The sequence below is a fragment of the Hyla sarda genome, chromosome 5 (assembly GCF_029499605.1).
Source record: "Hyla sarda isolate aHylSar1 chromosome 5, aHylSar1.hap1, whole genome shotgun sequence".
Lineage (NCBI taxonomy): Eukaryota > Metazoa > Chordata > Amphibia > Anura > Hylidae > Hyla > Hyla sarda.
Genome location: NC_079193.1, coordinates 52,540,115 through 52,554,974, shown reverse-complemented (window position 1 = coordinate 52,554,974; position 14,860 = coordinate 52,540,115). Strand labels below are relative to the sequence as shown.

Here is a 14,860-nt window from a genome sequence, read left to right as displayed (position 1 = left end):
TACAGCTTACAACATGACCCACTTTTCTCAGTACACGGCGGTCTGTTATCACTATCTCCAATTATTTTCCAATTACGGTGAAGTGCGCTGAATTAATGAATTGTTATTTCATTTGTTTTTCCTCACTCACTCATCACGCCTGGGATAGTTAAATACATATACTGTGTGCTAAGTGAGACCGGCCACGACTGAAAGGTTGGCCTGTTTTAAAATGTTCCTAACATTTATTATTGTGGAGTATAAATTAAAGGGGTATTCCAAATTGTTTTTGATCTTTGCCCCGATGTTCATTTTTAACAGCATACAAAATGAATGACGTCTTAGGTTTTCCCAGGTTGCAGTGTCACTTGAAACATTACATTACTAGTCAGATGTTTAAAGGGAGCCTTTCTGCTTCAATGGGTGAAGCAACAAAAGGGGGGGGGGGGGTTATTTTCCACAGGGCTGCAGGGAATTGCCCCAGGTGTGCTTCAATTGGTGGGGTGGCTGATGTGTGGGAGGTAGAACGGTGACCTCACACTTACAAACAAGGGATCATGGAACTTGAAGTTGGAGGGAGTGTACTCAAACAGGAAATAGCCACAAAAAGAAATCAGCAGCATTATAGTGGACTCACAACACAGTCATCTAGCACCAAGACAAGCATGTATCCTTCCTAAGCATGTCCATTACTGTCTGGCAGGTTAGTACTAAAATCACCTTATGGTGGAGAACCCCTCTAAAGGAGCACTAAGCCTGAAATGTATTGTTATAATGGGAGCTGCTCGTATTATTCATACAGGTTGTCAGGACTGGACATTATAATGATCAGAAAAGACGTTGGACTATATTACAACGGCAGATTGCTGCTTTATGTGCACGCTGATGAAGTAGATCTGCGCTCATTTCTGGAGCCTATTACATGGATCCACTGTGGTGTGGCCCTGATCAATAGTTTGTGCGGCCCTTTACTTCTATCATTTGTTGGCCACACATTCCCTATTGCAAGGGGTCTGTATAGTAGAACAAAAAAAACAACAACTTTGAACTTGCCAGGTTCAAAGGGTTCTTTTGGTTTTACTGTATGGATTTTTTTCAAGACAGGTCGCCTCCATCACCTGCAACCTTCCTGGCACAGAAGCTACCTCAAATTTTAGTACTCCTCTTTTGGATTTGGGGTGATAAGCGCTCTTATCACTCACATAAGGTGAGTGGCCAATCTATAAAGACGACTTCTATTGGTTGTTTTTCTCCAATTGAGATCAGACAACGATAGTCGTTCCGTGTAATAGGGATCTTTTTTTGTCAGTCACCCACTTACAAAAAAATACAATCCACAAAATGACATTCTGAAACATAATATGGTGGATCCTTCTTTTCCAAGATGGCTGCCCGACTGGTAGAGTCAAGAAGCCTCCTTACACATAAGGCTCTGTTCACATCTCCATTGTGGTTTCCACTTTCAATGCGGTAATGCTCTGCAGGATCCTCTGCATGGCATATACCACTGGCACCCAAAAAACACTGGTGGCACTCAACAGACCCCATGGACTTATAATGGTCTTGAAAACAAATATTTCCTTATGCAGTGCTATTAGATTAGAAGCAACGGCACCTTAGATGTAGATCTGAACAGAGCCGGAGATCATTAGCAGACCCACATTTGGACAACTGTTATCTTATGTGTATAGCCAGCTTGATAGTTACTAATCCAGGGACATAAAAGCCTAATAGTTTAAAGGGGTATTCCGCCCCTAGACATCTTATCCCCTATCCAAAGGATAGGGGATAAGATGTCTGATCATGGGGGTCTCGCAGCTGGGACCCCCACGATCTCTGTGCAGCACCTGGCATTCGTTTAGAATGTGGGGTGCGGGCAGCAGGGGTTGTGATGCCATGGTCTAGCCCCCTTGTGAAGTCACGCCACGCCCCATCAATGCAAGTCTATGGGAGGGGGCGTGGCGGCCTTGTCAGATCCTATAGTCATGTGTTAAGCTTTCCATACACCTTAGATCAAATTTGATCTAACATTGATTCAAGCAGAAAAATACCACAATATGCCTGCTATATAAATTTCATACCACAATATGCCCTTCCATATAAATCCCATATCACAATATGCCTGCCATAGGAATTTAAATCATAAGAGAATGGGTAGCAGTTATGTTGGCAAGATCAACTAGACACAGTACAACCTCTGGTGCATAGCTGTCCAAGAAAGAGAAGTTCTCTCAGTGGTGATACCACATATGCCTGTATATGGCCGCCCTCCACAGCAGCAAGAAGTACATGTTACATTTATATCTGCATTTGGGAAGGTCACATGGTTATTTTCACGTAATGCCTTTCATATAACCTATCTCTCAGCACATGGAATGCTCAATTATTTGGTGTTTCAAAAAAAGATAATTTAATTTCCTGGCTAGGAGCCCAGTCCTGGTCGAACTGGCTATTACTGTGAGGAGGGATATTATGTTATGTCCTTCTGTCCTTCATTGCTCATTATTGCCTATTGGTTTTCATGTCCAAATGTTTGAAGTCGGCACACAGAATCAACAGTGAGATAACAGAAGGGTAAACATAAACAACATAAACTAATGTCAGCGCCCCATATAAGCTTTTGACTGCCAATATGGCGATATGTAAGTGTATACTGAGTTTTTGTAGATAAAAAAAAACATAAAACGTTTTCTATATATGTGTATAAAAAAAAAAAAGCCTGGTGTACCTCGTCAAGCCCCAACCTCTGTTGCCCTCTTTGCCCACCCACACCATCCTGGCAATGGCCCTGCACAGCCCAAAAAAAAGAGTAGGCACCGGGCCAATCAGCATTAGTGTCTGCATTTATGCCTCCAAAAGACAGGATATTTATACTCTCTTATGTTTCTAACCTGTGCCTGTGATTGTGGTTTATCCCATCACCAGTGTTATTTTATTATGATACCTTACCTTTAACGTTAAACACCCAAAATAAAAATATAAAAAAACACTTTGGTTTACAGATCTATATACTGACAACACAAGAGTGCAAAGGAAACACACCAAAATTATTGATCTTTAGTATTTGGCCCTCCTAGTAGGGGTCCTATGTGTTCTATGTTTGTTCATCCTAAATATAAATCTAAATATAGTCTATTATTAATGAGCAAACAAGTTACACTGCACCAACACTGTATATATATATATATATATATATATATATATACAGTCATGGCCATAAATGTTGGCATTCCTGAAAATGTTCAAGTAAATGAAGTATTTCTCACTGAAAATGACTGCAGTAACACATGTTTTGCTATACACATGTTTATTCCCTTTGTGTGTATTGGAACCAAACCAAAAAGGGAGGGGGGAAAAAGCAAATTGGACATAATGTCACACCAAACTCCAAAAATGGGCTGAACAAAATTATTGGCACCCTTTCAAAATTGTGGAAAAATAAGATTGTTTCAAGCATGTGATGCTCCTTTAAACTCATCTGGGGCAAGTAACAGGAGTAGGCAATATAAAAATCACATCTGAAAGAAGATAAAAATTTGAGAAGTTCACTTAGTCTTTGCATTGTGTGTCTGTGTGTGCCACACTAAGCATGGACAACACAAAGAGGAGAAGAGAACTGTTTGAGGACTTGAGAACCAAAATTGTGGAAAAATATCAACAATCTCAAGGTTACAAGTCCATCTCCAGAGATCTAGATTTGCCTTTGTCCACAGTGTGCAACATTAGTTTGCAACACATGGCACTGTAGCTAATCTCCCTGGTTGTGGACGGAAGAGAAAAATTTATGAAAGGTGTCAACGCAGGATAGTCCGGATGGTGGATAAGCAGCCCCAAACAAGTTCCAAAGATATTCAAGCTGTCCTGTAGGTTCAGGGAGCATCAGTGTTAGCGCAAACTATCCATCGACATTTAAATGAAATGAAACGTTATGGCAGGAGTCCCAGGGGGACCCCACTGCTGACACAGAGACATAAAAAAGCAAATTTTGCCAAAATGAACTTGAGTAAGCCAAAATCCTTCTGGGAAAACGTCTTGTGGACAGATGAGACCAAGATAGAGCTTTTTGGTAAAGCACATCATTCTACTGTTTACCGAAAACGGTATGAAGCCTACAAAGAAAAGAACATAGTACCTAAAGTGAAATATGGTGGAGGTTCAATTTTATTTCGGGGTTGTTTTGCTGCCTCTGGCACTGGGTGTCTTGAATGTGCGCAAGGCATCATGAAATCTGAGGATTACCAATGGATTTTGGGTCGCACTGTACAGTCCAGTGTCAGAAATCTGAGTTTGCGTCTGAGATCTTGGGTCTTCCAACAGGACAATGACCCTAAACATATGTCAAAAAGCGACCAGAAATTGATGGCAACAAAGCGCTGGATAGTTCTGAAGAGTACAGATCAAAATCCCATTGAACACCTGTGGAGAGATGTTTAAATTGCTGTTGGGAAAAGGTGCCCCTTCTAATAAGAGAGACCTGGAGCAGTTTGCAAAGGAAGATTGGTCCAACATTCCGGCTGAGAGGTGTAAGAAGCTTATTGATGGTTATAGGAAGCGACTGATTTCAGTTATTTTTTTCCAAAGGGTGTGCAACCTAATGTTAAGCTACGGGTGCCAATCATTTTGTCCAGCCCATTTTTGTAGATTGGTGTAATATTATGTCCAATTTGCTTTTTTTCCTCCTTTTTTTGGTTTAGTTCCAATACACACAAAGGGAATAAACATGTGTATTGCAAAATATGTCTTACTGCAATCTTTTTCTGTGAGAAATACTTCAGTTTTTTGAAAAACTTCAGGGGTGCCAACATTAACGGCCATGACTGTGTATGTGTATATATATATATATATATATATATATATATATATATATATATATGATAATATATTTGATTGACATGAAATCTATAAAAATGGGCTAACTCTATCATTCTATCAACTATCAGTCTCTGCTTATTGGAACTGAACTGAACATGTGCTACAATACTAAGCATCAATGGACTTTGAACATATTAATAAATGTTTTATGATTCCATAGAAATCATCATTTAAAAAGCAAACAAGAATGATTGAACCAATTAAACCAACCTCATGAACGAAGTAAACTTTGGCTTCTACATAGATTCCCATTCGAACCACAGCACGGACAGCTGCATTCATACCTGGAAGTAAAAAGGGAGATTTTATGGGTACTAATGTCTGAACAACAGTATTCCTCCCCTTTTTATAATGGCTTAGTTAGATTCCAGACCAGTGTTTCCCAACTAGTGTACCTCCAGCTGTTGCACAACTACAATTCCCAGCATGCCCGGACAGCCAAAGGCTGTCCGTCGTCACGCCCCCTCCCATAGACCTGCATAGCGGGGGGCGGGGCGTGATGTCACACGGGGGCAGAGTTGTGATGTCACAATACTCCGTCCCTGTGGTCGTCACACGGCAGATTCAGAGCTGGCAGCGCAGCGTGCAGCTCCCCGAAGTGGGTGCTGAATACAAGATTGCGGGGGTCCCCAGCGGCGGTACTCCCGGTTTCAGACATCTTATCAAAGGATAGGGGATAAGATGTCTTAGGGCCGGAGTACCCCTTTAAGGGTATGTTCACATGTTCAGTATATGGATGCTGCTTTTTACCGGATTTCAAAAAAGAATGCTGCATCTTTCTTATGGCTTTATTTGAATAATAAACCTGAAGGTGGGAACATGCACTAAAGTGCAGCCATGACGATGATCAGGTGACCGCATCCTACTTCAGACAAATTCCAAGCTGTCGCCACAAGCTGACTCTACATATGATGATCACGTAATACACGGAGATGCCAACAAACCAATACCACAATGAGAGCAAAAATAGCCTAGTGAACAGGCTGAGATATAGCAAATATAGAACCTGTCTGCTATAAGCAACTGCCAACACACTGTGTGGACAAATTACAACAACTGAGAGGCGCTGCAGCCTCCATGTACACAGTATAAAAAAATCTACGTAACACCAAAAAACTGCTGTCCTATATGAAATAGTCAGTCTACATATCAGAACAGCAATTGATAGTATTTTTGCACATAACTCCATAATAATGTAACAAGCAAAGTCAAAGTATAACTGGAGGAGTGCAAAAGTACAAGTGCATAACACAGAGTAAAGTGCTGCAATGGACAACAGATGCGCTCAACCAGACGTGTGTTTCGGTACTATCAGCTTCTTCTGGGGATCCTCTTAATAGGAAGGTTAATAGGGGGAGGTTAAGAGCAGTGGATAAGGAGATTCATGCGTTACAAACCAGCTGTAAAAATAAATGTAGCCCGAAAAATTGTAATCCCAATAATTCAAAAAATTCCATTAGCCCCAATAACTCAATAACTACAATAAGCCCCATTAACTCAAAAAATACTGTTAGCCCCAATAACTTAAATAACAACGTTAGACGCAATAACACAAAAAATCCCATTAGCCCCAATAACTTAAATAATAACGTTAGACCCAATAACTCAAAAAATCCCATAACTTAAATAGTACAATTAGCCCTTATAATTCAAATAATAACATTAACCCCAATAACTCTGAAAATCCCATTAGTGAGACTATATGTGTAAAACTTAATGGAAATGTAAAGTGTATGTTCACAAATGCCAGAAGCCTAGCAAATAAAATGGGGGAGCTTGAGGCCTTGATACTGGAGGAACATATTGATATAGTTGGGGTCACTGAGACATGGCTGGACTCCTCGCATGACTGGGCCGTTAATCTGCAGGGGTTTACATTGTTTCGCAAGGATAGAATGAACAGAAAAGGTGGTGGAGTCTGTCTGTATGTAAGAAGTGGTATGAAAGTCAGTGTGAACGATGCCATAGTGTGTGATGATTCTGAGGATGTGGAATCCCTGTGGGTAGAATTACAAAAGGAGGGAAATACTGAAAAAATAATACTTGGTGTAATCTACAGACCCCCTAATATCACTGAAGAGATAGAAGGTCGGCTGTATAAACAAATAGAGAGGGCCGCCCGGGCAGGTACAGTGGTAATAATGGGAGATTTTAACTATCCAGATATAGATTGGGGCCGGGGGCTGGCTAAAACTACAAAGGGGAGAAAATTCCTAAATTTATTGCAGGATAATTTTATGGGCCAGTTTGTGGAGGACCCAACAAGAAGTGATGCCTTGTTGGATCTGATCATTTCCAACAACACAGAGCTGGTTGGTAATGTAACTGTGCGGGAAAACCTTGGGAATAGCGACCACTTTTGACTTAAAATGTAGAAAACAAAGACAGACGGGGAAAGCAAAAACATATAACTTTAAAAAGGCAAATTTCCCTGGGCTGAGAGCTGCACTACAGGACATAGACTGGGGGAGGTGTTCTCAAATACTGATACAGAAGGTAAATGGGACATCTTTAAATCAACTCTAAATAACTATACAGCTAAATATATACCAAAGGGGAACAAATATAAACGATTAAAACTAAATCCTACATGGCTGACAAATGAGGTTAAAAGAGCAATAAACAACAAAAAATAGCTTTCAAAAAATTCAAATCTGATGGGTCAGCTATAACATTTAAACAGTACAAAGAGCTTAATAAAATCTGTAAAAATTTAATAAAAACAGCAAAAATTCTAAATGAGAGACAGATGGCCAAAGAAAGCAAAACTAATCCTAAATATTTTTTTAGATATATAAATACAAAAAAACCAAGGACAGAGCATGTAGGACCCCTTAATAATGATAATGGGGAGGTTGTCACGGGCGATCAAGAGAAGGCGGAGCTACTGAATGGGTTCTTTAGTTCTGTATACACTATGGAAAAAGGAGCTGACATTGGCCAGGTCAGTGCTGGTAACACATCATATAATGTATTGAACTGGCTTAATGTAGAGATGGTACAAGGTAAGTTAAGTAAAGTAAATGTAAGCAAATCTCCAGGGCCGGATGGACTACACCCAAGAGTTCTTAGAGAGGTAAGTTCAGTAATATCTGTACCCTTGTTCATGATATTTAGAGATTCTCTGGTGTCTGGTATTGTGCCAAGGGACTGGCGCAAGGCGAATGTGGTACCAATCTTCAAGAAGGGCTCTAGGTCTTCGCCAGGCAATTATAGACCGGTAAGTCTAACGTGCATTGTGGGTAAATTGTTTGAAGGACTTATAAGGGATTACATACAGGAATACATAGGGGATAATAGTATTAGAAGTGATAGCCAGCATGGGTTTACTAAGGATAGAAGTTGTCAAACCAATCTAATTTGCTTTTATGAAGAGGTGAGTAGAAGCCTTGACAGAGGAATGGCTGTGGATATAGTGTTTCTGGATTTGCGTTTGATACTGTCCCTCACAGACGTCTGACAGGTAAGTTAAGGTCCTTGGGCTTGGAAACTTTAGTTTGTAACTGGATTGAACACTGGCTCATGGATCGTACCCAGAGAGTGGTGGTCAATGATTCGTACTCTGATTGGTCCCCGGTTATTAGTGGTGTACCCCAAGGTTCAGTACTGGGCCCGCTGCTGTTTAATTTATTTATCAATGATATAGAGGATGGTATTAACAGCTCTGTTTCTATCTTTGCAGATGTCACCAAGCTTTGTAGCACGGTACAGTCTATAGAGGATGTGTATAAGTTACAAGATGACTTGGATAGACTAAGTGTCTGGGCATCCACTTGGCAAATGAGGTTCAATGTGGATGAATGTAAAGTTATGCATCTGGGTACTAATAACCTGCATGCATCGTATGTCTTAGGGGGGATTAAACTGGCAGAGTCACTGGTAGAGAAGGATCTGGGTGTACTTGTAGATCACAGACTACAGAATAGCATGCAATGTCAGGCTGCTGCTTCCAAAGCCGGCAGGATATTGTCATGTATCAAAAGAGGCATGGACTCAAGGGACAGGGACATAATACTCCCCCTTTATAAAGCATTGGTACAGCCTCACCTGGAATATGCTGTTCAGTTTTGGTCGCCTGTTCATAAAAGGGACACTGCAAAGTTGGAAAGGGTGCAGAGACGCGCGACTAAACTAATATGGGGCATGGAACATCTTAGTTATGAGGAGTGATTAAAGGAGTTACAATTGTTTAGTCTTGAGAAGAGACGTTTAAGGGGGGATATGATAAACGTATATAAGTATATAAATGGCCCATACAAAAAATATGGAGAAAAATTGTTCCAGGTTAAAGCCCCCAAAGGACGAGGGAGCACTCCCTTCATCTGGAGAAGAAAAGGTTTAGTCTCAAGGGGCGACACGCCTTCTTTACCATGAGGACTGTGAATTTATGGAACGGTCTACCTCAGGAACTGGTCACAGCAGGAACAATTAACAGCTTTAAAACAGGGTTAGATACATTCCTGGAACAAAATAACATTAATGCTTATGCAGAATTATAAAACTACATCCCTTTCCCTTATCCCCTTACACCCTTCCCTTCAATTCCCTGGTTGGACTTGATGGACGTATGTCTTTTTTCAACCATACTAACTATGTAACTATGAAGGAAGTGCCCTTAAACATCCATATACCTTAAAGTGTTACTGTCATTACTAAGAAAAATGTGGGAAAAAAAAGTCAGTGTGTCAATGTGCCCTAAGTCATGTATGCATAATAAGATGCATGTGTTAATATGTAAAATACTGTATATACTCGAGTATAAGCCGACCCGAATATAAGCCGAGGCCCCTAATTTCACCCCCAAAAACCCAGGAAAAGTTCTTGACTCGACTATAAGCCTAGGGGGGGGGAATACATCATCCCCCCCTGTCATCATCCAGACCCCCGTCATCATCACCCTGTCATCATCCAGACCCCCCGTCATCATTCCCCTGTCATCATCCCCCTCGTTATCATCCCCCCCCCCATTCATCATCACCGCCTGTCAATCCCTTCAATCAGTGGTCTTCATCCTGCAGACCTCCAGATGTTGCTCAACCTGCGGACCTCCAGATGTTGCAAAACTACAACTCCCAGCATGCCCGGACAGCCATCGGTTGGTCCAGCCATTGGAGGTCCGCAGGTTTAAGACCACTGCCGGTCCTTCGTCATCATCCAGACCCCCCCCCCCCTTTAGTTTTCTACTCATCTCTCCTCGGTGGGAAGGAAGGGTGAGCTGGTCCGGGCCATCTATGCTGAAGGGACCATCCGGTGGGGAGGGTTAGTCATTCCAGGCTGTCCATCTTCACCGGGAGGCCCTCTTCTCCACTCCGGGCCGGCCCCGGACTAGTGACTTTGCCTTGTCGATGACGCACAGGGACATTCATGCGCAGGGACGTCCCTGTGCGTCGTTTTCACTAGTCCGGGGCCGGCCCGGAGAGGAGAAGAGAGCCTCTTAGTGAAGATGGACAGTCCAGAACGACTAACCCTCCCCACCGGACAGTCCCTGCAGCATAGATGGTCCGGAACAGCTCACCCTTCCTACCGACGGGGGATGAGTAGAAAACTAAAGGGGGGGTCTAAATGACGACGAAGGCCCGGCAGTGGTCTTCAACCTGCGGACCTCCAGATGTTTCAAAACTACAACTCTCAGCATGCCCGGACAGCCGATGGCTGTCCGGGCATGCTGGGCGTTGTAGTTTGACAACATCTGGAGGTCCGCAGGTTGAAGACCACTGAGAAGGGATTGACAGGCGAAGAGTTCACTCGAGTATAAGCCGAGGGGGGCGTTTTCAGCACGAAAAATTGTGCTGGAAAACTCGGCTTATACTCGAGTATATATGGTACCTATTAGGGATCGACCGATTATCGGTATGGCCGATACTATCGGCCGATAATCACGATTTTGGGCATTATCGGCATCGGCAATTACCTTGCCGATAAGCCGATAATGCCCCGCCCCCCGCACCTCCCCCACCGCACCGCGACCGCATCCACACACCCCCCCCCCCCCCCGACCCACCGCACCGCGTCGCACCCCCCACCGTAGTGCTGGGCGGTATACCGGTATGGATTTTTGCCCATACCGCTATACCGGTCGGGCCCCTCCCCCACCCTCCGAGTCAATAAAAAAAATTTAACTTACCCGTAATGGGGGTGGTCCGGGCCATCCATCCTTCCTTCCTGTAGTGTCTGGCGGCATTCCGGGTGGAGGGTGAACCGGTCTGGGCTGTCCTTCTCCGGGGGTCATCTTCTCCACTCCGGGCAGGCTCCGGCCTAGTACGCTGCATAGACGCCGCTACGCCGTGACGTCAGGTGCGTTGCTGCGCACGGGCGTCACTGTGCAGCGGCGTCTATGCTGCGTTACTAGGCCGGAGCCTGCCCGGAGTGGAGAAGATGACCCCCGGAGAAGGACAGCCAGGACCGATTCACCCCCCACCCAGAATGCCGCCGGACACTACAGGAAGGAAGGATGGATGGCCCGGACCACCCTGACAGGTAGGGGGAGAGAAGCGGGTGGTGGCGGCGGCGGCCTATGGCACCGCAAAAGCCACTGCATTGCATTGATTTAAAGCACCCGCTTTAAATCAATGTTCTGCAGCGGTGTCGAGGGGGGATAAATAGCGGATAACTTATACCGGAATATCGGTATAAGTTATCGGTTATCGGCCCTAACCTCCACCGATTATCGGTATCGGCCCTACAAAAACGATATCGGTCGATCCCTAGTACCTATTGATCTATTACTGTAATTAGTCATTAAGAATTTCTCTGGGAGGCTGGGGGTGTTTTCCCTGGAATATGATGAGCTCTCCCCCCTCCCCTGACATGAAGTCTGCACAAACAGTTTTACATTTGCAAAACTTTCAACCTAAATGCATGCTCTATATAACTCTAATGCAGCCATGAATGCTGTATATAACTCTAGTGCAGCCATGTGAAACTATATGGTGCAAGGACTGAAGAAAAACCTACATTTTGTGGCAAAAAAAGATTTTTTACATTTTCACAGCTTTTTGACAAAAGTGCATGCTTTTTATAACCCTAAAGCAGCCATATGGAACCTATATGGTGCATATACACAAGAAATAAGTTCATAAAATGACCAGAGAAACCATTTTGCACATAAATAATAGTTTAGCACCTTGTATTGCTTGTCACTTTGCATGGAAATGCTTCTCTTCTTGAAGGGGTACTCTGCCCCTAGACATCTTATCTCCTATCCAAGGATAGCGGATAAGATGTCTGATCGCGGGGGTCCCTCTCCTGCAGCCCCTAGTCATCTGCAGCACAGAGTCGAAGTTTGTTCCATGCCTGATGACTCACGATACAGGTTCCGGCAGTTTGTGACATCATGGCCCCACCCCCGTGACATCAAGCCCCGCCCCTTAATGTAAGTCTATGGGAGGGGGCGTGACAGTGACCACACCCCCTCACATAGACTTGCATTAAGGGGGAGGGGCATGATGTCACGGACCACCAGCCCCTGTATCATGAGTCATCAAGCACGGAGCAAACTCCGGCTTCATGCTGCAGATAACTAGGGGCAGCAGGAGAGATTGCGAGGGTCCCCTGTGGTGGGACACCTGCGATCAGACATCTTATCCCCTATCCTTGGATAGGGGATAAGATGTCTAGGGGTGGAGTACCCTTTTAAAGACTGCAAGCTGTCTGCATCTTGTCTGTGCTCTGGGGCATAGAATGGAGATAACCACACCTCCCTCCTCCTCCCCTCAGATATTTTGGTCCTTTTCTTTGATGGACTAAAAAGGCTGGATTTTCAGGGTTTGTTTGCAAAATTAAAAAGACAGAGACTCCTAGTGGCCAATTTATTTAAACCCCTTTTTTTACATCTTTAGCAATTCAATTTTTTAATGAAGTATATTTGTAAAATGCTTAGTTTTAACCCCTTAACGACGCAGGACGTAAATGTGTGTCTTGGTGAGGTGGTGCTTAACGCAGCAGGACATTCATTTACGTCCTATACATAACCATGAGCATCGGAGCAATGCTCGGGTCATGCGCGGCAAGTCACGGCTGCTGATAGCAGCCAGGGCTCCGCCGGTAATGGCCGACATCAGCGATCGCGCGGATGTCCGCCATTAACCCCTCAAATGCCAAGATCAATACAGATCACGGCATCTGCAGCATTGCAGTCACTAAAATGGATGATCAGATCGCCCGCAGCGCTGCCGCGGCGATCCGATAATCCAGAACGGCAGACGGAGGTCCCCTCACCTGCCTCTGCTGCCTTCCACGGGTCTTCTGTTCTGGTCTGAGATCGAGCAGACCAGAGCAGAAAATGACCGATAACACTGATCAGTGATATGCCCTATGCATAGCACTGAACAGTATTAGCAATCGAATGATTGCTATAAATAGTCCCCTATGGGGACTATTAAAGTGTAAAAATAAAAGTAAAAAACGTTTTTAAAAAAAGTTAAAAAGAATTGAATAAAAATGTAAATTGTCCCATTTTCCCTATTTCACCCCCCAAAAAGTGCAAAAAAAAATTTATATACATATTTGATATCACCGCAGGCGTAAATAATTCCCAAAAAATGTATTAAAAGTTTTTTATAAGCAAATATGGTATCAATAAAAAGTACAGATTACGGTGCAAAAAATTAGCCCTCATATCGCCGCTTATACGGAAAAATGAAAAAGTTATAGGTCTTCAAAATAGGGGGATTTTAAATGTACAAATTTGGTTAAAAAGTTTGAGATTCTTTTTTAAGCGCAACAGTAATAGAGAAGTATGTTATCATGGTATGATTTTAATCGTATTGACCCAAAGAATAAAGAACACATGTCATTTTTACCATAAATTGTACAGTGTGAAAATGAAACTTTCCCAAATTTGCGAAATTGCAGTTTTCCTTTTAATTTCCCCACACAAATAGTATTTTTTTGGTTGCGCCATAAATTTTATGGCAAAGTGAAGGCATTACAACGGACAACTGGTCACGCAAAAAACAAGCCCTCATACTAGTCTGTGGATGAAAATATAAAAGAGTTATGATTTTTTTAAGGTGAGGAGGAAAAAACTAAAACGTAAAAATAAAATTGTCTTTAAGGCCCAAATGGGCTGAGTCCTTAAGGGGCAAAAAGGCTGGATTTTCAGGGTTCGTTTGCAAAATTAAAAAGACAGATACCCCAAGTGGGCATTTTTTTAAACCACTTTTTCACATCTTTAGCAATTAATTTATTAATGAAGAATATTAGGAAAATGCTGAGTTTTAAGGAAGTATTAAATGGAAAAATGTTGTTTCTAACGACAATATAAAATAATAACTTCATCCAAACAAGCAACTGAGAGGTCCTGATCATCTGTGGGTGCAAATAAACCATCCGGCAGCAGAAACTAAGCTGTGCCAGTGGCGCAAATCCTCATAAGTCACACATTTCTGTGCAAAAATGTGCAACTTTTGAGGAATTGCTCCACTTGCCCCAAGCAAGAGAGAGAGAAGGTGGCCTGCCTGCCATGTCCCTCTTAGCAAATGCAGCAAACTAAAAAGGTCCCAGCTGTACATACGTGCGGCGTACCAATACGCTACACACAGTTAACTTATTTTATACTATAATTGAAGAGCTAGATAATCATTATTATAAATACACTTATAACAATACACTTCTGATCTTCTCAATTGTTATCCCAACTACATGGATCTCTGCAATTTGTTCCGCTACAAATATACATAAAGTAGCCACAGACCAAAGTGTATTCATTGACCATCATGTAGCTCGATAATAGCTAAAAGCATACAGTAGCCTTGTACATACATCACATTACTCATCTTGAATTACTTAGCTTGCTCTAGTAATGTGGATTCTAGAAAGCATCGGTTAAATCCAGACACTATAATCCGTATAGGAGATCAGCTAAGATGTGGGACATGTGCCTGACAACCAGCTTATTGACTGCTTTCAGTTACAACTTGTGGGCATGAGAATGCAGCAATGGGCTATAACACAGACTGTAAGTCACTGGTATACTGTGCATAGAACGCTGTAAAATTACTTTATTATG

The 14,860-nt window shown here is 42.8% G+C and overlaps 1 protein-coding gene across 3 annotated transcripts in view; it reads right to left on the bottom strand.

Annotated features, from left to right (window-relative positions):
* Positions 1 to 14,860, bottom strand: part of PFKP (phosphofructokinase, platelet) — a 105,260-nt gene that overhangs the window by 70,166 nt on the left and 20,234 nt on the right. For all 3 annotated transcript variants that reach the window (XM_056519504.1, XM_056519503.1, XM_056519502.1), the window contains exon 2: positions 5,062 to 5,135. In XM_056519504.1, the coding sequence (XP_056375479.1) occupies positions 5,062 to 5,135 (74 nt within the window). The remainder of the gene's footprint in view (positions 1 to 5,061; positions 5,136 to 14,860) is intronic.